Source organism: Gobio gobio (genome assembly GCF_949357685.1).
Source record: "Gobio gobio genome assembly, chromosome: 5".
Lineage (NCBI taxonomy): Eukaryota > Metazoa > Chordata > Actinopteri > Cypriniformes > Gobionidae > Gobio > Gobio gobio.
The window spans coordinates 10008390-10033288 of NC_137101.1; the positions used below are offsets into that span (position 1 = coordinate 10008390).

The following is a 24899-nucleotide window of genomic DNA, read 5'->3' on the forward strand; positions in this document are numbered from 1 at the left end:
CAACCGCTTTTCCTCGATGACATCAGCAACGTTGCAATAAAAGCGGGCGAGCGAGCGCCTCAAATAACTGGTTGCTACTTATACACCACACATGGTCTAACCACAAACCTTCCCGTGAGTCTATATAGCCATGAATTATACAATGAGTCTGAATCAATGGAGCAAAGCAAACGTCCTCTTCCGGTCATGGCTCTGTTATTTGCTTTGACAATATAACCAAGCCACATCATTTCATATCGACTTGAAATCATGACTTTTTTGGCTTCACTAGATATCTTAAAGTTTGGTTATTATATTTTTCGGTTTCGGCTCTGAAGAAATTGACGGATATAAGACATGACACGCTGGACAGTCACAATGAACAGTACATTTCACTAGTAAAAAACGATGACAAGATGGCTTACGCAAATCATAATGATAAAAAAGGAATACAAAAGTAAAAAAAAAATAATAATTCTGCACTCCCACAAATGGTTCTTTTGGTCATGATCCATTTATAGCTGCTCTCTTGCTCTAGCCGGACCTCGTGGCGGTAGTCGAATCGAGGTCTTCGACATCACGAGGCCAGAGCGAGAGCTCCGTCTGTCGATCAAATTACATCTTTATCTTTGTACAGGGCTAAAGGAGACAATCCCAGAGGTTATTCGAAGGTAGTCAGTGGAGAAAAAAAAAAAAAAAAGCTTCTTTGTACTAGTTAAAGTCACAGAAGACTGACCAAAGAGTCTGGCGGCTTCTGTCTAAGCTATTGGCCGTTGATAGTGTTGGCTTTGGTTTCTAGCTGTTGCCTGTGACTCTTTGCAGGTAGACAAAGCTTTCGAACAAGGAGGTAAAGAGACTAGAAGAATATGCGGGAACGCATCTTTTTCTTTCGTGTTTTTCCTCTCACATTTCACGTTTTTCAGCAGAAACAGAGACCTACTTATTAGTGTACTTGTTTTTGGACGGCTGCAACAGTCTTGGTACCACGGTTGTGACTTTAAGAAATGCCATTTACAGTTGGTGGTGCCGCAAACGTGACTTGAAATGAGCAGGAGGAACAAAATGACAAGGATGAAAAAAAAGAAAAAAATAACAACAACAAAAAAACTGCTTTTTCCTTTTTTTTTTCCTTTTTTTTTTTTTTTTTTTTACATTTTGTCGACATACAGGCAGTGACACTAATTTTTGATACTACTCATGTGCAAAAAATAACAGAGCAACAACTTGAATTGAACCAGCAATTGCATCTAACACCGACGACTACTGTGGCTTGGATATTCACAAACTTAAAACTTCTTTTTTTGGCAGTATATGTGGCCGTTGGCTTTCTACAGAACGGACTCGCTCCCGTTTCACCTCTGTCTTTTTCGGTCCATGAGCCTCGTGTTCGTTGTGTGAGGTGGCCAAGCTGATTTCCAATGAAGTCTTGTCCTTTTGTTCATCCTTTCATGTTTGTTTTTAAAAAGCAGACGTCTCATGTCTGTCCATCTGTGGTCCCTAAAGATCTGCGCTATAGATTTTCTTCGGGCCAGTCTCCAGATGCATGCTAAATAAATACTCCCGCCTGCTGCGTCCAGTCTTTTTGCTTTTGCGGTGGTTGTGGATTAGTGGAAGTGCGGGGCCTGAAAGGGGCAGAGCCACAGCGGAGGGGTGGGGCAAAATAGTCATTCCAGATCCTCCGATAGGTTGCCCTCCTCGAGCTCCCGGTCGTCGTCCAGCTCAGGACTGTGATTGGCTGTGGTCACCAATGACATCGGACAGTCCTCGTCATCCATGTTTAGTGGCTCCTCCTTGACGTGAATTGGAGGCCTGCGCAAACGACAGATGATCAAAATTTAGAGGAAGGTCCGGTCATATATTCATATATTTAACACTGTATTTTAAGTGCAGTTATTTGAACAAAACTACAGTAAAAACAGTAGTAAATTACAATTTAAAATATTTTAAAGTCATTTATTCCTGTGATGCCAAAGCTAAATTCATAATAATTTACATGATCATTCAGAAATCATTTTTTGTTGCTTCGGTGCTGAAAACAGATGTTTAATATTTTTTAGTGGAAACATTTTTAAAGTATTTTTGATGCATAGATGATCAGCAAAAAAGCATTTAGTTGATTTTTTGTAACATTATGAAAGTCTTTAGAGTCACTTTTGATCAATTGAATGTTTTCCTGAATACCAAACTCTTGAACAGTAGCGCATATAATAATGGTAATCATAATCTTATTAAAGAGATTTATTTTGCGTTAATGAACTGCACATAATTCCATTTTTTGCTTACTATATAAATAAATAGGGATGCACCGAAATGAAAATTCTTGGCCGAAACCGAAAAAGAGGAAACCAAGGCCGAAAACCGAAACACTGAAAGAAATTATGCCAATTATAAGTACCATTGCATTTATGGCTATGACTGTGTACTTACTTTACTAAAATCAAGGCATTGCAATTGCATACATTAATATTAAAGTTTCAAAGAATAAATCAATTACAAATTATGCCAATATTTATTTAGCACATTGCAACAATGCACAGTATAAAATAAAATTCAAACTAAAATGTGTAACTTGACCCCACTCATTTGTACATTAAATAATAATGTACAGACCCACAGAAAGGTTTTAAAATTAAATGTTCTCTCATAAAAACAAAACAACTCATACATTTTTCTCTGTAGGACTACTACAAGAAAGTGCATTCAGAACAAGTGCAACTGCTTATAGATACAACTATTTTCTCTGTAGGCCTTCAACATAATAATGTATCAAAACAAAGACTGCCATAGCCCATATGTTAACTGTAGAATAGGGCTGTAGCGGTACACAAAACTGACGGTTCGGTACGGGTTCGGTACAGCAGTTTTACAAAATGGCTTTTCATTTATTTTTATTGGTTTACTGAAGAAAAAAAAAAGTATCTGTCCTTAAATGAATTAAATTATAACTAAAAGTTTATTGAAGATATTGCTGTAAACTATTTAAGGAGCCCTTATTTGCACATTAATATTACAGGTTAACAACAGAGCCCAAACTATGAGCCTAAATTCAGTTGCTATTTATTTTTAGGTCTAATAATCAACACTCAAATAACATAGTATGCAAACATGTAAGCTTCACATAAGGCAGTTTTTGCAATAACTTCTAAATCTAATTATAAAATAGTTTTTTATCCAATTCGTTGTTGAAATATAATCATTTATACACAGTGTCTGTCATTTTCATGACAGGTTTATTTAAACATACATGAAATAATCAAGATATCATTAACAGGTTAGTAGAATATAATGAATATAACGGCTAATATAGAGCATATATTTAGTGAAAGAGTTGATTTCTCTAGTGATTAAAATTCTGTGGACACTGAATGACTGCCTGAGGTAAATGTGATGCTACATGACATTGTTTAATTTACAAGCAGTTATATTGAGGTCTTTTCGCCGTTGAAACACTGATTGAGCGATTACACCACATATGATACGTGACAGTAAGTTGTAATGTATCCTCAACACACCTTAGATGTTCATTTATGTTTATTCTTAAGGAAGAGATGATCGATCGCGATCATGTGCCCACGCGCCGCCGCTTGAACTGTGACGTGATCAGTGATGCCACATTAAAGAGCGTCAAAACGCCATTTATTGTTTGAATTTTGTGATACATGTTGATCGATGTTGGTGTGGGAACTCGGATTGAAGTGTGTTCCGCGCTTAAAACATGCCCACTGTTAAAGATTGCGTTCGGAAACCGTTCGGTTTCACAGTGAAGTCTGTTCCTCTTCTCATCGAGAACATGAGCTCTCGCTGTCAGTGCTTGTGCATGGAGCAGATGTGGGTGTTTCTCAGATATACTGAAATACGTCCACACCGCAGACATGTTGCTTCAGACAAGCACGTGCAGGTCGCGGTTTCTGTTTGCGTCATCACAACATTTCGGCCATGTTGTTTCGGTGATAAAAGTATTTCGGCCGAAAACCGAAAATGCACTTTTGGGCCATTTTCGGCCGAAAATTTTCGGTGGCCGAATATTCGGTGCATCCCTATGAACAAATGCACATATGATTAGAGTTCAAATGATTTTGTTATATGAGAAGAGACAATTGGTTCTTCGAAATGCAGTGACTGACCAATCACAATCAAGTATTCCAGGAAGTACCTAAATAAGTACCTGCAAGCGTCGTCAATAGAAACGCAACTCTAAGATCTAATTACAAAACTGTAATGAAATGTAAAACCCATAACTCGACACCCACGCAAAAAAGATACACGTCGCTGGCACGCATTCAACAACATGGCACTGGAGACACCCTTAACTCAAGATGTTCGTGTTTTCAAAGTTGCAAAAAAAGCGTTAACAGCAATTAAACCCCGATTAATGAAGCGTGTGTGGAAACGCGAAACCGTTGACAGTAAAATATGCTCGCCGCTGAGAAGTTTACTGATGGCACCTGCTATTTAAAAGGGAAAAAAGAAGTAGCTGCAGCCCCATTATAAATAATGGAGAATTTCTCATCCTCTCGCCCCTGGAGCAAAGGGGGGTGGGGGGCGGTTGTTGGGTGGGTGGGTGGGATAGAGTGGAGCTTTTTTTTTTTTTTATCTTGTTAATAGAAAGTGCAGGCCTTCGTTAATATGCAGGGGCCGTGGTGGCACTTCTCAAGTGAGGAGACAACCTGCAGCTAGACTCTACCATTAATCAACTTCAGACTGCCAGTTGCCTCGGACACCATGATCCATGTTTTTAACTCCAAATGGATGAATATCTTTACCGACTGTCAATAAATGTAGGGAGGAGGAAAAAAAAAACACACGAAGCGGTTCGGCGAGATGCCGAAGAGAGGGCGGAAGTGAGGTTACTAACAAGAATAATAACTCTGTCATACACAAACAAGGCTTAACATGATCTCGGGCCCTTGGCAGGGAGAGAGGTTTGTGCTACCATGATAAATCTGACAAAACCTAATTATTTCTGACACGTCGGATGCATCAGGAAATCCCGCTGGACTGGAGAGAGAGAGAGAGAGAGAGAGAGAGAGACAGAGAAAGAGGAATCCTTATCAACTAGTCTCTGTATTAGGCCGTGTCTGGCTGCTCTCTCCTGGGTCGCGCTCATCAATGGCACGGGGAACTTTGAATATGAAAAGAATTTTAAAAGGTACAGATTACTTTAATATTTATAGCAAAATAGATTAATATTCAGATGTGGAAGCGCCAGGATGTTTCTGTCTCCTGTACTCGGCTACGTGCGCTGGAGAGAAATGGGGCGACTCTGCCGGACCACCACAGTGATCTATTTCACACCCTCAAGAAATACCTGCGAATGCGAATTAAAAACTTCTCCCTCCTTTATTAAAGCAATTCATTCAAGCACAATAGCGTCTGGTTGTCACACAGTGGTATCTTGGGTAGATCTGTTCTGCCAGCACCATCGGCCATTACTATAGCTCTTTTCGTTAGACTAATTTGACAGTTTTATACCATTTTCATAATTGTATGGAATTTGCTATCGTAATTCCCATTCATTCTACTGCCAAATTAGCCATACAAAACATTTGTAAACATCTATTTTGTCATAGTCAACAATGCCTTTTATATTTATTACAGAAGTTCTTTCCCGTAATTGTACAAGCAATTGTCTGTAATCTCACCCATAATATTGATGTAATGTTCATAAACATCTATTTTGCAAGTACAATAACAAACTGATATACTTTGGTCTTCAAACAATGGCATTTTGCGTGGGAATATCCCATCATGCCTTGCTCTCATTGGTATATTCATCTGTGATTTTGTTATTTTTATCATTTAACAGGCATACCAATGAATCTATAATGTTCACATCTATTTTTCATCATACCAAAAAAATGTGGTTGTCAACAGGGACTGCTCATTAATACAGTGCTTTCTCACAGTATTACTTCTTTGCCAGAATTGTATGCAAATGTCTTTGTGTGTAACTTTTTCATTTATGTAAATTGTTTATTTCCGTCATTTCTCTGCCATCATAGTCATAATAATGATGCTACGATGTCACAAATGGTGAAATGTTTGTCCGCCGCTTATAATACATACACAAATGATTAAGCTTTGCTCTTCAAAACGTATTAATTTTAGCCGATAATATCCCATCCTCCCATTTTCACCTGCATTTATATTTTTTTAAATGTTGCAATTTGCAATAAAACAATAAAAAAATTCAATTACTGCTCTCACAGCCATATTAATGAAGCTATAACATTAGTAAACATCAACTTTGTCATAATGTTTGATGGGGCTACAAAAGACACCATTGACCGTCAGCGCTCACCTAATGTTCCGCTGGCCACATTTATCGTACAATAACAAACAGATATACTTAAAGATATTACGGCGAGACAAATGATCCCGGTCGGGCCGACGTTCCACTGGCCATTAAGCTCGACACAGGCCTTTACTCCTAATGTGAAGAAGCATGGCTTACAGCTTTCATTTGCATTAATTATAAATCAGCGGCATGCTTGTGAGGTCGGAGGAGGAAGGAGAGAGGAAGAGAGAAATGATTAGTCTTCGCCGTCCCTTCTCCACTGTATTAAGATGTCAGGGTGAGACATTTAGTGTTTAATGAGAGGCTGGCATGAGAAAAACTGGAGCCGGAGTCTGTGCCAGTCTCTGTGTGTGTGTGTAGACAATGGCACAGTGTTTAAGTAAGACACTTTCCTCAACCAAAATGATCAGAGATGACTATTACGGCAAACACCACTATTTTCAAGTGTGTTTGTGCGAACAAACTCGGTTTAACCAAGTTTTATTAAATGGTTCTTTGGAATGCTTGATTCTGATTGGTCAGTCACAGCAAACAGTGATGAAAACTGTATATTCGGAATTTATTGTGGCGCAAAACCTGCTTTTTTGAAATTACTGCACATCATCCCTTTAAAATTAGGCTAAATGAACAGTTTGCTCCCTATTATACTTCCATGAAGTGAGTGAAACTGGATAAACAATGAGAAAAAAATGCCCTGGGCTGAATTAAAATGCATTAAAAAGTGCATTAAATGCGCAATAAATCAACTTTTATTTTATATCAAATAAATGATCATATTGCATTTTGCTTATATAAAAGCAAGCTTAAATTGTTCTCCTCTAAACGAGATACGGCAAAAAATATATGTGTACATACACGTTATCTGGTCTGATGCCATTAATGCAACATGTTCAGAGAAAGGTTTGTCTAATTGTTCCGTTTCTCAGGAGACGAAATGCGAATGTGTTGTCCTCTTTAGCTTCTTCATTATTAAATGCAGCTCTGGAAAAGCCGCTCGCAAAACACACTTCTTCCATTTTGGGCATGTACAGGTCATGTTAGAGAGATTTCACCTTTATTGAGCATTTACGTCTTAACGCTTCAGCCAGAAAAAGAGAGAGCAAATATGAAGGACGGCTAGGCAGACGGAGCGAAAGAGAGAGAGAGAGGGGTCTAAAAACACCAGACTTAACTGTCCATTATTAAAAGTTAAATAACCTGAGGGAGTGAATACGCAGGGATTCTGTCTGGGTCTCAGATTTGGCCCACTTCACGCTACTGTCCCACTTCTGAATCCAACGCACTCCTATTAACACACATTTCTGGAGCGTGCGGTGTGTTTTTTAGCTAATGGGGTCTTTGGGTTAGCGTTAGCAACTGAAAAAACGCATGAAACTCAAATGTGTGTGTGTGCGTGAGTCTGACGGCGTGCGACACACTTCCCGCTGCCCTTGTGCTACTATCTTTGGCTCGGTAAACACAGCCATCCAGCATGAGTGACATCACTGATTAGGGCGAGCACATGTTCTATATCACCATTCCTCCGACCGGCACCGCATTAATCTTTCATCAGCCTGTGCTCTCTCTCCCTCTCTCTCTCTGTGAGCCATTAAAAAAGATGGAAAGGGAAAGATTTTAAAGTAATTAATGATATAGTTAGCTTCTAAATATTAATAGGAACGGTCTTGCATAAAATATAACATCTAAACCTCTGCGATGTGGACAGTGGGGTAATTACAAGGGAATCTATAATTATGGCAGCCTTTCACTTCTTACCTATTTATAGGTAAGAGCTGTAATCCAAGTACCAAATGTACACTTAACCTCAGGTCTAGATGATTTTTTTGAGCATAAGAAATTTAAATGTAATTTAGGAACCTTGCAAATATTGATACCACTGCAAGATCAGTGCTAAAAATCCTGATTTGAAGAAGCAAATTAAATAAATGTCTTTTAATAAATAAATACAACGCATAATTGACCCCATATACTTTTTTCACAATTCATTTTCTATTCAGCTGATGTAATTGCTGATTTAAATAAACAATCACTACTTTTCATGATCCAAGCAAATCTCATCCAACTGAATATTTCGGAAATCACTCCAGATGTGTTTTTTATGTCTAAATGCAGGTGTGAACTCACAGTTGGGTGTGTGGGGAGTATCCGGGACTGCTGTGTCCGTTAGTGTCCAGGTGATCTAGTGTGCCGTTGAGATCTTCGTGCGTGGTGCCCTGTAATAGGCCGGTCGGACTGCCAGTCATCATTCCTGGAGGACTCGCCCCCATCATACCTGACGCGCTATTCATCAAGCCTGGATTACCCAGCAACGGCAAAGAGGTCTCCGCCAACGCAGCCTGTGAGAGAAAGAGAGAGAGGGAATAGTTACACTCAAGCATTTTCAGCAGGCGGCATGTCATGGTGCACAGCTTCCAGCTCGTTCAAGATGATCTCCTCTTTTTTATCGAGTTGCTTCCGAATTATTGCTGAAGAATCAGTCTCTCCGTATGATAAAATGTGGCAGGAAGAAAAACAACGGGGAAAGTTTCGAAGTTGCAAAAACAATCTCTTCACCTTTACAAGACAGGCCTGAAATGAACAGTGAATAAAGAAAGCCCAAGCATCCACATGATAATGAAACCATCCAAAACTTTACCTCAAAACAGTCAAAGAAAAAAAAAAAAAAACTCCTGACATTTTTGCCTCCTGCACATTAAAGTTATATACAGTAATTAAATTTTAAAGTTTTTGCCACGAGCACCTCGCTGGCCGACACTGCGAAGCCAAATCATTTATGACAGTTTGGATAAATATTAATGATTATGCCCTCGCATTTGCACAGGCTGCAATCAATCTGAGGCCGGGCTGGGGAAGAAGGTACCTGCCTCTACCACATGGTGTCCTTCTAGACTCTCACTGCCTGTGCCAACCTCACACACACTCACATACACATACACACACACGTTACCTGTAAGCTGGCGTTGAGAGCCGCCCCATAACCCAAACTGGATGGCAGGTTCTTGACCAGCGTCGGGCTCCTGAACACAAATGTTGAACAATTACTATTAATCTGACTGTAACAGCATCTGAAAGACATGTATACTGTATTTGTGTGTGTGTGTGTGTGTGTACCCTGTAATCTTCTGAGATCTGCGTTTTTGATATTCCATTTCGTCCACGGTCCACACGGCACCCTTCACGTTCTCCACTCGGACAAAACACTTGTGCAGGCTGAGGTTGTGTCGCACTGCGTTCTGTTAAACAAACATGTATGAAATTAAAAATCTTTGTGTGCATGATTTATTAGTGAATATTATTCTAAAGAATAACTTTTTTTATATATATATTTTTAAAGCGTTCTGCGGTCATAACCAAGGCCACATAGGTGGGGAAAATATTAACCAATAATATCACGGCCACCCTTTCACTATCCTACAATAAAATCATGTTATGACCCAATATCATCTACCGCAGAGCAGATTAGAACTAAATCATGGGCATTTTATTTTTAGTAAGTAAATCATCCTACAATAATTAAGAGCACACAAATACATTTGTTCGGTTTTTCAAAATGAGCCATAAACACTCTTTCAAAATCATGAAGCATTGTAAAAAAGAAATAATTAAAAAAAATAAAGAAATACAGCAAGTCGTGCATGTCGCCATAAAAGAATCTAATTAAAACATGTAGCAAAGAAGCCAAATAATAACCTTTGCTCATATTACATTTTTTTCATGTTTTATTTGAGGGGCGGGTGTTTTTTGCTCTAAGAAAAGGGAGAAAAAAAAAAAAAAAACCCTCATAAGCAGATCTCGCATCTGACCTGAAAATCCCAGGATTTGATTGATCTTAATGCCCATGGCTCTGAATATGATAATTTTAATATTAATGAGCAAATGAGCAGTTTTATTATGCATGCTATATAGTTATAACTAATAAGCTGGCGGGGCTGAGAGCTCGATCCCCAAGCTGAGCTGATGAGACCAAGCACAGATATTAAATCACCTTTCATTCCTTTTTAAAAATTCTCTCTGTTAATCAAATGACAAGCCCGTCACCAGCCGGCCCTGCCCGGGCCCTCACAAAAGAGCAGGGAGGATCCAAATGGAAATTCCTGCTCCGCTATTGTAGAAAGAGGGACCCGAATATGCTGAAAGCCCCTGCTTTGCCTCTTTGTTCCAGTCGGGACCAGATTAAAATATTTCCTTGATAAGGACAGAGGCGAAGAGAGCTGGAAACAGGGATGCATGTGTGTCTACAAGGCCATAAAATGCCTAAAAACACTCATTCGAGCGTCTCCGAGCAGCCGCTCCGGCAGTAAATGAGTCGTGGCCCAGCATGCATCTGTACGGGGAGCTATTGCACACCCTTGTGGAGCTGTAATCATACACCAGCATCATTAGCAAGCCAAATCCAAATTAATTCACTTTGCTAAATCTAGTGCTGGGAAATGCTTTGCATGCTGATGAGAGCCGGAGAAACCTTTGAGAGGACCTGCGTCTAAGTTCAAATAGAAAGAAAAAAAAAAACGGACGCGTCTCTTATCGACACGCACCGCTACCCTGTCTAAAAATAGAGGATGGTTTTTATTGTATCCTCCTTTTCTTTGTATCCCCGTCTGACGATGTATTTGTTGGGACAGAGATACAAACGAGGCCTTTTGTCCTGGGAAATAAAGTGCGTTTCCTGGATGACAGCAGCATTAGCGCTTTAGAGCCAGGCAGGTCTTAACCTCTCTCTCCATTTGTCTTGTTCTCCTTGGCTTTTTGTCTGGCCGCGTGAGTTATAGTGTGTACCAAGCCTCGGCCGACATCAACAACAACAGGAAAAGGGATGTAGCGGCGCGCCTCTACAAGGCAAACAGCCATCTTTCAACGTAATTAACCAATAATATGCAGGGTGGGGAAGGAGAAAAAACAAAAAGGAGACACTGAGAAAGCAGTAATACGCCACGTCTAACAAAAGGTGCTGATGATTGAGTGGCTGGTTAGTAATTAGCGCGTCAGAGCGCACACCTCCCCGTCAAGACTCGGCTATTAATTGCACCAAATTAGAAAATGATATCAGAGGCTGAATTATTCTTTCACTTGTCACGGAGAGAGCGGGCGAGAGCGAGATAAAGAGAGAATTGGCCCTTTTCAGGAGGCAGGTTAAAAAGAGGCGCGTCCCTCACGTTACCTTCCAGGTGGCGGCGTTGCGTCTGAAGTAGGCGAAGGTGCGTGTGAACCAGCTGTAGATTTCGTTGAGCGTTAGCTGCATGTCACCTGACTCCAAGATAGCCTGCGATGAGATGCCATTAAGCGGTGCGTTAGAGACTGGAGTGTGCGTCAAGTCGCTCTCACCCAGACTTAATTCAAGCAGCAATTAATTACAATCTAATCAGGCTAAAGCTAATTTATTTCCCACTCACCTGCCTGATGAGGGTTGCATAAGTAAACGGTGGCCTGACGTCAGCGTTCTTGTAAAACTCGTAGTTTGGGGCGATCTCTGCGGAGAAAAATAAATAAGAAATAGTAAGCAGCAGATAAATAAAAAAATAAACCCCGGTGTCGCCACCTGGGATAATTGCTAAACGCGCCTCCGCCAGGAATTCATTCAGGATTTTATCAAATTAAAACGGGAGGCGAGTTGGGGGGTGGGGGGTTGGGACACCTCAAATCAGCCTTTTACATGTCCAACTAAATACATTTTTAATTAATCTCTCTCTGGAGAAATCTTAAACATTAACACGCTCATGAAATTAGAGCCCACGTCGATATTTTGTATGTGTCTGAATAATTCATGCCTTCCCGCTGCTGCTCCGAACACTTGCACAAGACCAGTAAATATAAACATCAAAAAAGATGTTTTCACATGCATCGCCTTCTTGAATATTGCATTATTTTATATTTGCCTGTAATTAAAATTCATTCAATATTGATGATTTGATTTGAGCCTAATCTGCGTAAAAAGCTCAAATAAGCACCCCCCCCAAAAAAGCGTCTACAAACCTGAGGACAAGGTCATGGAGTATTTGTCGGTGTGGCGTCTGCGCATGGCGCCCATGCTGGGCACGTTGGCTGGACTGAGAACGTTGGGCACCTGGGGCATCTGGGAAAGGGGCGTGACTGGAGCGGTGGGCGTGGTGGGCGTCTGAGGTAAGTTGGGGGGCGAGACGGACGGGAGGTTCTTTGACATGGTGACGCTGGAAACGAGATTCAGCTGTAGAAGAGAGAGCGAGAGAGAGAGAGAGAGCACGTTTTAAAAGAGTGCTGGCTCATTCCTACAGCTGTGTTTCCCCTAATAAGCATAGGAGGAAGCAGCCAATCTGCACTAATTACAGGATGAAATTGTATCATAAGAATTCTAATTAGAGCACGCTGTTAAAGATTATCTAATGATCAGGCTGTGAGTTATCCCAGCCCATCTCTATCCCATAAGAGCTCCCTGGATGCAAAGCACACACACAGTGAGGAGATCACCTGGCTTTCTGCCATAACCCGGTACCTCGCTAGTGATCCGTCTCGCTGTCTTCCTGTCGTACCACCCAAACACAGTGTCAGGTTTTTATCGATACGCGCTTATCCGGATTTTCCTCCTCCGCTTTTTTGTGTCCCCACTTCACCCGAGTGGAAAATTCCACCCTGACCTTTAGTCTGACTGTTAATTCCTTCGAATGGTAATGACATCATTACATATTCAAACCAAATTGCCTTAATTGCGAATTGGCAGGCGGAATTCCGGTGCTGTCGGAATTGAAAACGACCGCCGGTTGGACATCAACAATCGCTTGTGGCACGTGTTGATAAATACAATGAAATGTCAAGCTGGCTATTCTCAGGCGACCGCGTGGCTGCTCTATAGACAATTACAGCTCCACTTAATGATAATGAGATAATGCCAACACAGAGAGTGGCACGCGCTATACCACTTTGTGAGAAAATCAATGACTACTCTAGGGGAATGTTGTATTCTGGCTAACGACTGGAACTAAGACCTTGAAAGGAAATTAATGACAGAGACGTGTTGTCTACCAGAGGGATGTCCTAGCAAAAGGGTAAACGCTTATATTTTTGACATCGCAACATCACATGCCGAGTAAATACTTGTGTTTTAAAGTCAATATGAAATTAAAATGGACTCCATTTACTTCTAAAACGCGCTTCTGTTAATATTGTGCACATTATTAAAAAAAAATTATGAGTGAATAAATAAATACTGTCATTTTTCCACAATAAATATATGGTTTAATTTTAAAATACACCACAGATGTTGAAAATGTATTTCTTTATACAGTTAGTAATAATTGTGTGCGCTTTACTAATAAATGTAGCTTTCTAATATGAGACACAAAGCCATTTGTACTTCCATCTCTGTCCCCGCTTGCAAAAACACATAGTATAATTCGTCAGGGACCGGGTCACGGCACCAGATTTATGTATTGTCCTTCTGAATATCTTTCTCATTGCAGCCAAAGCGCCACATCAGCCTGTAATTACACAGTACTCATCTAAAAAGGTTTTGATACACTGTCAAACACTGCTAAAAAGCACTTCATAATAAATCCTATCAGTAGTGAGGGAGTGAGCGAGCGGGGAAACAGATAGAGTGTGCTGCATGTATATTTAAAATGTTAAGACAAGATTTTCCTTCCCTCTCCTCACCTGGTTACGGCAACAAGCGTAACATGTTTGCAGGCATACAATCCGGTGTTTGCAAAATGGAATTTATTAAAGCTTAACTGAGCAGGAGTGAATGAGACACAGGGATCAGCCCTTTACTACTGCTGCTCATCTGAATATATATTCAAGGTTGGCTGAGAGGAAGGGAAGGGGTTGGGGAAAAAAAAGCCCCTCATTATTCAGGACTAGCAGCCTTGGTAACTTTGATTTTCAGCCATCCATGGCATGGCCAAAAGGTAACATTTAATGAAGTGCCATTCAGAGTTTAAATGGGGTCGTATAACAGTGTACCCGCAGCTTGTGTTGGGCTACTGATAGCTGTTGAGGGTTTGTCTGTGCTCATTTTGTCGTGCTAATAAATTCGCACTATTAATATTTATCAAATGTGTGGGATGGTTCTCTGAAGCCCCTGTGCGTACGAGGGCGTGAAAGTACCGCCATATTATCTCTAACATCCCTTTTTTGTGGGGAGGATACACGTGTTCTCTTTTGTACCTGCGAAAGCGATAACGCCGAAGCGCTCGCGTGAGCACAACACTTGCACGAAAAGACAAAAAGGAATGTGCTGGAAGAAGAAGAAGAAGAAGAAAAAAAAAAATCGCAGACCCTCGCTGATTATTTAAGAACTCGCCATTAATTGCTCATCATCAAATGCAATTAGCAGTCCTTTCATGTGCGGTTTATGTAATGTAATACTTCATTAATATTATTCATTCGTATGCGGTCGTGGATTATAGGCTGAACGTTTTTATTAGAGTCGATTTCACCGTGCTGCTGGAGTTCTGAGAATGGAAAAAAAAAAAACCTGAATAATAAATCGACAGAGGTGAGCAGTCGATTCCTGATGGATTTACAGGATAATTATTCTGTCTTGTGATTATCTGCTTTATACGGTGGGAGGTGATTATGCCGGTGAAATTAGCTACTTGCTAAGCGGCGGAAACACGCTAACAATGTTTCCCCCCGCAAAATATTCAATCTCTAATAAACAATTCTGATAAATAATATTTATCACAGCCTACTCTCTTTTGTAAACACTTTCATTTCCAGCACAACACTCTGTGTCTTTTGATTAATGGTTAACAACATCTCTGGGTGAAAATCTGATGGTTATTTTCTACCGTGATCCAGACAGATGGGCCGTTTTCAAACATCGCTCCATTTTTTTCTACAAATACGCCGCAATATCTCTGAATGTTTACAGATTACGGGTTATTTCTTTACAGATCATCTTATCGCAGTTTCTATCTATCATTTCAAACTGTTTGTTTTCTGAAACAAAACGTCTTCCCCCTACTTTGAGTGGGCCTGCGGTCGCGGCGCTAAATAGCTTTTACCGGCCAATAGGTTGTTTGCCGTGCTAAAGCCATCAGAGTGTAATAGCTCTGCGTTTTTGGTTGAGATCGGGTCTATGATTTAATGCTCTCTCCTTCCTGATAGGGTCCCAAGAAAGCAGGCATTACAAATCCCATTCTCCCCTCATCCTCCAGCCGTGTTTAGAGAGCTCATTTACCATCCGAGTCCTGTTTACTGTACGCGTACCAATATGCACTCACCGGTTTTGGTGATGGTTTGGGCTCTGAAGGCCTCATGTGCAAGTGTGCCATCATCGCCTGAAGACGCTCACGTTCTTTAGAAAGCTGTTAGCGGAAAGAGGGAGGAAGGAGGGGAGAGAAAGAGAAAAAAAAGGAAAACAGACCGGTTTTAGAAATGAGTGATTTTCCCCAGACTACCACAGTAATACATCTTGTTATCAAGCTTGTCTGCTTGTAATAAATCCTGCATACGGCCGAACGGTCTTTCTTAAGCTTGCCTCAAAGAAACAGACATAAAGCAGTGGTTCTCGACCGGTGGGTCATGACCCAAAAAAGTCTGTTCTGATGGGGTCATGGACAGCTGCAAAACAACAATGTTAAATGCAAATAAAACTGCAATTAACCATACACTTGAGTAAGGTTCACAACACATCACATATCTTGTCAAAAGAATCACAAATTCACTCAGTAATACCCGTCTATTTTATGTATTTAGACCGACTATATTACTTTAGAGCATTTATTAATGTAGTTGACTGTTGATGTTTAAAATGTATCAGTATGTGCAGAAATACCCATGTATTCATTCATGTATGTATACAACTTTGTTGCAAAGGACAGTTTTGTTACTTTAAGATGATAAAAGCAGTGTTGGACGCTTGATGTCCTGAAGCCAAACCAGTTGAGAACCACTGAGAGCGAGAGAGAGGCAGATTAAAGCAAAGATAAGAGAACCATTCCTCATGGTGGTGCGGTGATGGAGAGCTGAAGGTGGTGCTCGGAGGTCACAGAAAACAAATAGCACTTCATCTTTTTGTCAATAGCAGAATTTAGGTCAGCAAAGCTCTGACAGTAACAAGCTACTCAGGCCATAAATTAGAGGGTCCTGGTCGTCGACTCAAAGTCCTGTGGACACTGTTAGGGCTGGACTGGATCTAGCAGCTGCCGAGAGGTGAAGGGGTCCCGCAAACAGAGTGCCAGTCGGTCCCGCCTCCCTGCTTCCTCCCGGGTCCTCTGAGGTCCAGTTAGTGCCCCGGCGATCTGTTATCATCCATCTAACTCACGGAGAGTGACAGGGACTGGCCCGCACGGCGCACCGCCTTGAACTCCACCAGCGAGCCGGCATCCGAGCTCTGAACCGGGCCTCATTACCACTGATGGGAGGACAAAAAAAAGCCCCACAAAAAAGGAAAAAAAGCCCAGAAGGACAGAAAACAGCAGCCCTGCTGTAATTGGTCACAGTGTAAGCACGCCAGCTTTGTGGTATCAGCGAACGAGAACAAGTCAAGGGAGAAATCGTGATGTCCGTCTGTTATTTTACATATAAACAAGAATTATTCATCGTTCTGTTTCAAGAGCCCAACAAATAAATAGGGAGAGTTTCGCCGAGCGTAAAAACCTTTAAAGGTTGAGGGGAACGCTTGGCTTGCATTCAGATGGGCATCACGGAGGCTTAGAGGGGCCACGATCAGAAAGCAATCCACACTACAAAGGCAAGGCGGCGAGTAAACTTCAGGGACCGGTGAGATCTACATAAAAGCACAGGCCGCAAATACACTGCAAACCTGTTATTTATTTGAAATTAACAGAAGAAAGATGGGTTTTAACCCTGGCGCAACCCATGCGGCGTATCCCATGATGCACCGGAAGGTGTGAGGCAAAGGACAGAGCGTTAACTGGCGGGAGAGATGGCCGCAGCTCTGAGTAATAGCATCCCTCAATCACTGCTCTCATTATCTCGCCAGCGTGACACCTTAATAAGGTCACGCTCCAGCTACTGAAAATAGTGGCTCTCTTTAGAGGTTCCTTCAGGTGCAAAGTGTATTTAATTAACACAGTCCAGCCCAGATGCGCGCATATTAATTGGACGGGATAGAAAATAAGCACAAGCCATGATTCAATTATAAAGGCCTGTGATGGTTTTCACCTTTGTTGGGATGGATTTGCTGAAGGTGTCCCTTGTGCATTTTTACAGTTTATGCGCTGTGAGTTTTTTATGGCAACAAGCTAATTGCGCTGGAAATGAGTGGTGTTATGCTGCAAAAAAAGCAGTTCAAGTTGAACAAGTGTGTGTTAAAGACAACATGAAATTTACTTTTATTAAGCCCAACATGATGGTACTGAGCACCCACTTTCCACAATCCGTTCAAGTCCTGATGACAAAATGAAGTCACTTAAAATATTCCCTGCGTTTAATACATAGCAAATGCAAAAACGGGCTTCCCGAACACTCCCACTATCTGTCATTGGTCGGATAAACAGGTATTCCAGATGGTTATGCCAATGTTTACAGACATTGTTATTGAGATGACAAACACCACAGGCAATTTATAATATTGTTACAAGAGCTAATGGTATTTGCAGTACGCAATGCAAAGTTTCAAGTATAAGCTCAAAAGTCAATATTTTCAATTTGTGAAGAAATTAGCCTGCAAATCACACATGAATTGTGAATTCCATGTCATTCCATGTTGTCTTTACAGTGATCATTAACCCAAAAATGACAATTCTGTCATTTACTCACCTTTGTGTCGTTCCAAACCTGTATGGCTTACTTTCTTCTGCTGAGAAACAATGAAAATCCAAAACCAACGCTGAACCAAATGGACTTTTCTCGTATGGATACACAAACATTTTCTTTTGTGTTCCACAGAAGAAAGTAAGTCATAGAGGTTTGAATGACATAAGGGTGAGTAAAGATTTGGGTGTGCATGTGTATATATTTATGAGTCTACTGTACCTGAATTTCTAGCTGTTGTACCACCTGCATCTGTACCCGGCACTGGGCGGTACTCCTGTCGTCCAGAGCGTGCTCACTGTTAAGGTGCCTGTAGGCAAACAGGAGAACCTGATGAAAAACCGACCTCGCATACACACACGGGCTGAACTAATAATAAGCGGTTGCTGTTGATCAACTACCACCGTTGTTGATGAATATGATTTCTGGATTACAGGACGTCCATCCCATTAGCTTTTAACAAACCGCCGCTGTCTAACAAGTGTGTCCCGCGCTTGCTGAAAGCCGGTGTTTAACAGCACAATAGAGCGACTGTCATGAGAATGAGAGGCAGCGCTCAGAACACAACGGCTTATGAGAGATGTTGGCGTACAAAAGGCCCCGTGCAGAGGTTTTGTCTTCAACGTTTATCAAGAAATAAATATAATAAATGCAATTTAACTCGAGTAACGTTTAAAAAGCGCCTCCTACGAAGAGTGCATTATTCCGTCGACATATTAAATGTATCTACTCATCCTTTCATTAGAATATTACACAGGAAAAAAAAAAAAAAACACTTCAGACTGCAGGAGCAGTCAATGGCGGTTTCCCTTGATTGGATTTTGTCTGCAGGACACAAAAGAAGCCCACCATTAAAATAGACCTTTATTCCCGGCAAACGCACGGAGGCGAAAAGGTTTTTAAAAGTGTTGTGATGTTCGGTAATGAGCCTCTATCTAAATTATCATTGGTGACAAACCCACAAAGCGCTCTTTTAGAAGACATGCTTGTGAAATGCCAATGCTGCCACTCTCTTTCCTGTAATTATAGGTTAGCTTGCAGACCCTTCAATGATCATTTACAGTACAACCTCCAGTGCATTAGTGTGAGCTTAAATTGCGCACACACACACACACACGAGCACGCAAACACACACCCACCCACCCACACCAAGCTAGTTTTAACACTACTAAGCATTTTCTCTATTCATTCTCTATTCATAGCGCGAGCTATTGTTTATGTGCAAAACGCAAAATAACAACGTATTCATAATCCTCCTCAAACACGCCAATCAAAGCAGAGGACATTTGAGAACACAATGGCCGTCGCTACCTTTCAATTACGCCTGTGCCCATCTAAAATTATTTCATTCCATCACGCCCGCTTTTGCTATTGTAACCGTTTCAGGTCTAATGCTCAGATATTCTCCATTATAAATCAAGAGTGAGATAGCATTGAAAAAAAAAATGGTGAGGATGACTGGAGAGCTGGTGCCTTTCTCCGGCCCGTGCCTAATTGCTGTTTCAGAATGCGCATGCAAAGGGGCATTTCATTAATCATGTAATCAGGTCCCTCGCAGGGAACTAATGCTGCAAATACCCTTTTCATTTCAATGCTCATAATGCTATCTTACGCACTTGATGTATGGTGGATGTCATAAATTACAGCTGCTTCAAAAGCCACGACTGGCTAGTTCCGCCGTCCCGACAGGTAGCTTGCTAAATAACACATCTTATCTTGCACGCCCCGTTTCTCATTAGCGATCATCTAGATCTTAATCTTGTTTCCTTGCTTCTTTGAGGAACGCAAGGTTTTCTTTTCAAATGGAAGTCCGTTTACACCTCCAAGAGTAAAACAAAATAAAAAAAAATCAAATATGATTGTTGGAAAGTTTAAAATATTAGGTTCTTTATGCATGTTTTGGAGATAGAAAGTCACAATTGTGAGAAATAAAAGCACAGTTATGACAAAGTCATTAGTGTGAGATATGAAGTCACAACTGTGCAATATAAGGTTTCAAATGTACGATATGTCACAATTATATGAAAAAAACACGAAAATAGTTACAACTGTTAGACATAAAGTCACATTTAAGAGGGAGTGACAATTGTAAGAATTCATTGGAAAAAAAAGTAACAATTGCGCAAAAAAAGGTGATGCGTCTATGAGCTATAGACACAATTGTGAGAAATTACGTTGCAATTATGTGAAACAAATAAATTGGGGAAATATAGTCACAGTTGTAAGATAGTCACAATTAATAGAAGAAATAAAATGTGATATATAAAGCCACAATTGTGACATAAATTACCAATTGCGAGAAAATAAGGTTACAAACATGTACTAAAAATTACAATATATAGGTCACAAATGTGAGCTATAAAGTTGTAGTTGTGAGATACTAAGTTGCAATTGTAAGTCGCAATGACTGTTTTTAGTAGCCAGCAGAATAAGATACGGTCTTTTGCGAGTGCTAACGTTAGTGAGAGCCAGTTAACGTTGCGATTACATCCAGATTACTGCATGGCTATGAAATATTCAGGCTGTAGGTGTTTGACTATGCATTGATAAAAGCAGGGGGCTGGAGGGGGGTTAGATGCAGTCACCAATATCTCTTAATGAGCCTGTGGCGCTGGGTTTAGTTCAAACAGAGAGGTGAGAGGAGAATGAGACGGGGCCGCCTGCTCGCTCTGAGCAAACATCTCTGGAGCCGCCTGTAATTTATGGGTCACTTTATAGGCATATTGATTTTTGTTTTGAGATGGGGAATGAGGGCTCTGATGTCTAAGAAACAGATGGACAGGTACGCAACGGACTGAGAAGTGCATTCGAAAAACCACAGAATGAAATCAGTGGAGTTAAAGCTAGCTGCAAAAGATATGCTTCAAATCTCACGTTCGCCCTTTCCAGTCAACTCAGATAATTTTGCCCATTTCAAAGGACTCAACCAGATATGGACTTCATTAATCTAACTAGGGACTTCCTGTTGGCTTTCATGAGCGCCCAGTTTAAGATGCTGCCGTTTAAGTGGTGGAAGCTCGACAGGTTGCTTCACCAGTGTTAAATGTTAGGAACATTCCTTCCTCGGAAAAAGACGGTCAAGGATTTGTTTACCGAGATATAAAAGCTCGTAGTGTGTCCACAGTGGAAAGACGCTTCTGCAAATGCAAGCATGTGATGACAGCATGTCAATCTTTATTACAGGCCAGCAGATATGTCTGTATTTTTCTCTCCACGCTCATCCTGACTCTTCTCAAACATGTGAGAGGAAATCAATAAGAGAACTAGGGCAGCAATCTGAAGCTTAAACAATAACAAAATCGCCTGCGTGGCAGAACAACATTAGAACGCTATGAATTCATTAGCCCCCTCTCTTAGCTCCAAATAAGTTGCCCTGAATCAGACCTGCAAGATGCGTGCTGTGTTGCATTACTACACACGTCTCAAGGTGTACCCCGCTTGCACGCATGCGTCTATTTGAACTTCAGAGCTAATGTAACGTGCCAAGCACCTCTTGGCTACCCCTCTCCAGGTGCGCGGCGCATGAAAGAGTGCAGAGCTGCGCTTAAATGCTGATCTTGACAACTTTCTCAGCAACACAACAAAGATTACAAAACCGTTGCTGGTTTCTTCTCCGCGAGCTACAAGCCCGCGAAGGCTGGGTGAATCCCTCCGCCCCCTGCTTCCCCATCAAAGGTGCCATTTGAATCTGACACCTATTTTATGTAAACCATTTTAAGCGTGTGTACCTGGATGATACGCAGCAGTGACTGGCATCTCCGAACAACATTAAAAGCTTCCTTTTGACACCGACAATCGCTCCTCCAAGGCACGGCGCCACCCGGCATCTCGCCGGCTCAGATCACACTGTCTTTTGTGGGACTGTTTTCATGTACGAGTTACAGTACGGACGTCTCCGGCTCCGGGAGCAAACGAGGGTGTCTCGCCCCCATTTCGACAAAGATTAGGAGGCTGATAGCTGTAACGGCGTCCTACCGCACAGACTGTCAGACACAGAGCAGTTTTATCTAGTTCTCTTCAACCATTGATTTGCACACAGTGGTGAGCTGAATTTGGCGGGAAATGATCACGTGATCTCGGATGTATGCTATGCTGCAATGAACGTAATGAACGAGTGTCAATGGGGTACACGGGGAGAGTTAACCCAGTACCTTGAGGTAAATATGGTCTTTTGGTTGACAGTCATAACCAGCTTAGTTAAATGGTTAATTCAAAAATTGCACCCAAAGGTGTTAAATTCTTGACTTGTTTGAAGTGGACTCTGGAGCGTTTGTATAAAAAAGAGAACGACGTCGCCACTCTCAAAAGCCGTTTACATGAATTGACGTGGACATTTACACCCACCAAACGCACCAGATTATTATTTCACAGTTAATTACGGCTCTAATTAGAATATTCAAATGAACCTTTTTCTCCATTCTTTGATGGCGAGGCTCTTTCCTCGGAGTGGCAACGTGATAACCTGCAATCTCCAGCACCGCAAACACCTTTTTCTTTGATGTCCCCCCCCGCTCACGTCCCGGCAACAAAGCCGACCAATTACAAATGAGCTAATTAACTAAATTGTTGATGGAGCATGAAGAGTTCATTTCACTCCGTTAGCCACACCATGACAACACTGCACGGCTACGTGGGTTGCCATTAGCTTCTACCACTCGCATCCAACCCATAATCCACTCACAAAGCCTTGGAGACGCACGGTCATTCTGAGCACCACCTCTGAGAGGCTGACAGGTGTATTGAAGAAATCTGTTGGGAGATTCGCCATTCGTTTTGTGGATTTACAGCTAAGAGCTGAAACTTTTGCGATTGAATAATTTGTTGATTTTGTCGATGGACGGAAAAGAAACAACTAAGATCACATAAGCATTCAAATGTTTCTCTATAGAGACATTCAAAGCAAACAGACAAATGAAACTTTTCTCTCTTGATGGCCACTTACTTCAAAAACTGTCCAAAGTCGTCACATATGCTTTCACATCCTGGCCACTTGCACACTCCATGACCATAGAGGGAGTGCGACGCTCCAGTCTCTTCATGCATTGAACTGAAAGAGAAATAATGAGCATTAAAAATGAAGATGAACAATGCCACTTGCCACCTGTTAGGACAGTATGACCTAAAGTGAGGTTAGAACAGCTCAATTTAGTGTACTTCTATGAAAGCTTGTGAAGGTGAATGTGGACTTGATGCTCAGAAAAGCTGGAAAAACACATGCTCTCCCTTGACACCAGGCTACCTTTTGATTATTGATCCAGAGTATTACTGAGGAGACACGGGTGTGTTAAAAAAAACATGGCCCAGCCAAGTAAAATTGCCCATCAACATTTTTTCCACAGACTTTCACCTTGTAAAGCCATTACGGACAACTTGTGAAAATAGCAAAAAACCGGCCCCTGTGCTTAAATTTTCACCAGGAGATTAATTCGCAGTGGAACTGCCGTTTTTAAGGACACAACCCGTTGTGAAAAGACATTGCGGTAAGTTACGACCGCCAGTTGTAACGGTGCTGAGGGGCTAATGTGCGAAAGTGAGGCTAAGCAGAGCAGTACGCCGTGTGTTTATTTGCGGCACACACTCACACACACAAACCTCACCGGCTGTTTTACCTTGCCGTTATCGATCCAGCACATCTTAGAAAGCAGCTGGCTCTGACAAAAAAACACTCTCTATGATTACGAACGACCGTGGACCCGAGAGACTCCGCCAACACACGAGAAAAGAGTGTAACCTATTTCTTAAATTATTATCTCGCTCTTGCTCTGTTTTTTTCTTGTTCTTCTCAGCCTCTAAAGATATCTCTCTCAAGCAAGGGCTTTCTGTGAAGACGTTCCATACTTGAAACCAATTACACAACACATACACCCCCAGTGAAGTCATCAGCTGTTGCTATGTACAAACATATGGGCGCTACAGACTGAATAATACATAGAGAAATATGTGAATCTATGTTCTACAGCCGACACGGAGCATATAAAAGGGTCGTCGTGCGTATAAACGCTTAGGAAATGCCACACAGGCATAGTGTATTCTATTTACATGACAAGCTGTGCCGGCAAAGCAATTTCAAAAGAAAAGCGAGGTATTAAATACTTAATGTACAGTGAGGTGAGCTGTGTGTTCCTGCCACTGAAAGTTGCACCTCCATGCGTTTGATATACCGGAAGGCACTGCGTTCAATAGCGCGCTGTCTCAAGGGAGGTTTCGTCTCATTTCAACTGTTATCCAGACATTAATAAACTATTGATGAGCAAACAAACAAAAAAACACACAGCCCTCTCCCTACAGGAATGAGCATTTTCATTTTGCAAATGGTAACAAACAAATCAACTGTTCTTTCGTTTTTTGTGTCGCACATGAAAAGTAGATTAAATGGCTGTTTGGTTTGTGTTTGTTAATGCGCCTTTGTGTTCATGTGTACACGAGACCCTTTATCAGGGGGGTTTGTGATCACATATGTCTGAAAAGGGATTTAGCATTTGTGTGAAACGGAGAAGAGACTTTTATCCAAAGCGTCTTTACATGGCCAATCCAGCTGGATCTCAAGGGCCCAATGGTGATCGGGTAAGTGGAAGAATAAACCAGCGCCTTTCTAATTCGCTTTAGCATGCATGTGTGCGTGTTAGGGTACCTCTCTCTCCTGTTGTTGAGGGCTGGGGACTGGCCGTTGGAGATGCCGTGATGGGTGAGGGGCGGAGATGCTTTGGGGTTGCTGGTGGAGGTAGTGGATGAGTTGTTGGTGGTGCTCAGGTCCAAGCCACTGTGTTTTAGCCCATTGTCCTCCATGGCGTGGCTACTGGTGACGTCTTTCCAAAGTTGCTGGAGTTCGGCGGGGCTCAGACCAGCTGGAAGAGAATCACAAACGGCTTTAGAGAGACAATGATTCACCAAACTCTCATTATGAGCTCCTGTCTTCCGTTTTCAAAAA

At 41.5% G+C, this 24899-nt stretch overlaps 1 protein-coding gene across 4 annotated transcripts in view; it reads right to left on the reverse strand.

Annotated features, from left to right (window-relative positions):
• Positions 1-1128: 1128 nt before the first annotated feature.
• The window catches only part of foxp2 (forkhead box P2), a 108733-nt gene continuing 84962 nt past the window's right edge, over positions 1129-24899 (reverse strand). For 3 of the 4 annotated variants that reach the window (XM_079818186.1, XM_079818185.1, XM_079818187.1), the window contains 11 exons: positions 24603-24816; positions 22914-23018; positions 18194-18281; positions 15475-15558; positions 12248-12458; positions 11668-11744; positions 11436-11537; positions 9389-9510; positions 9225-9294; positions 8402-8613; positions 1130-1788 (listed from right to left, as the gene is read on the reverse strand). In XM_079818186.1, coding sequence (XP_079674312.1) covers positions 1644-1788; positions 8402-8613; positions 9225-9294; positions 9389-9510; positions 11436-11537; positions 11668-11744; positions 12248-12458; positions 15475-15558; positions 18194-18281; positions 22914-23018; positions 24603-24816 — 1430 coding nt within the window. In that variant the 3' untranslated portion in view covers positions 1130-1643. Of the gene's footprint in view, positions 1789-8401; positions 8614-9224; positions 9295-9388; positions 9511-11435; positions 11538-11667; positions 11745-12247; positions 12459-15474; positions 15559-18193; positions 18282-22913; positions 23019-24602; positions 24817-24899 lie in introns of all 4 variants that reach the window. The other variant, XM_079818188.1, reaches the window with a different exon arrangement.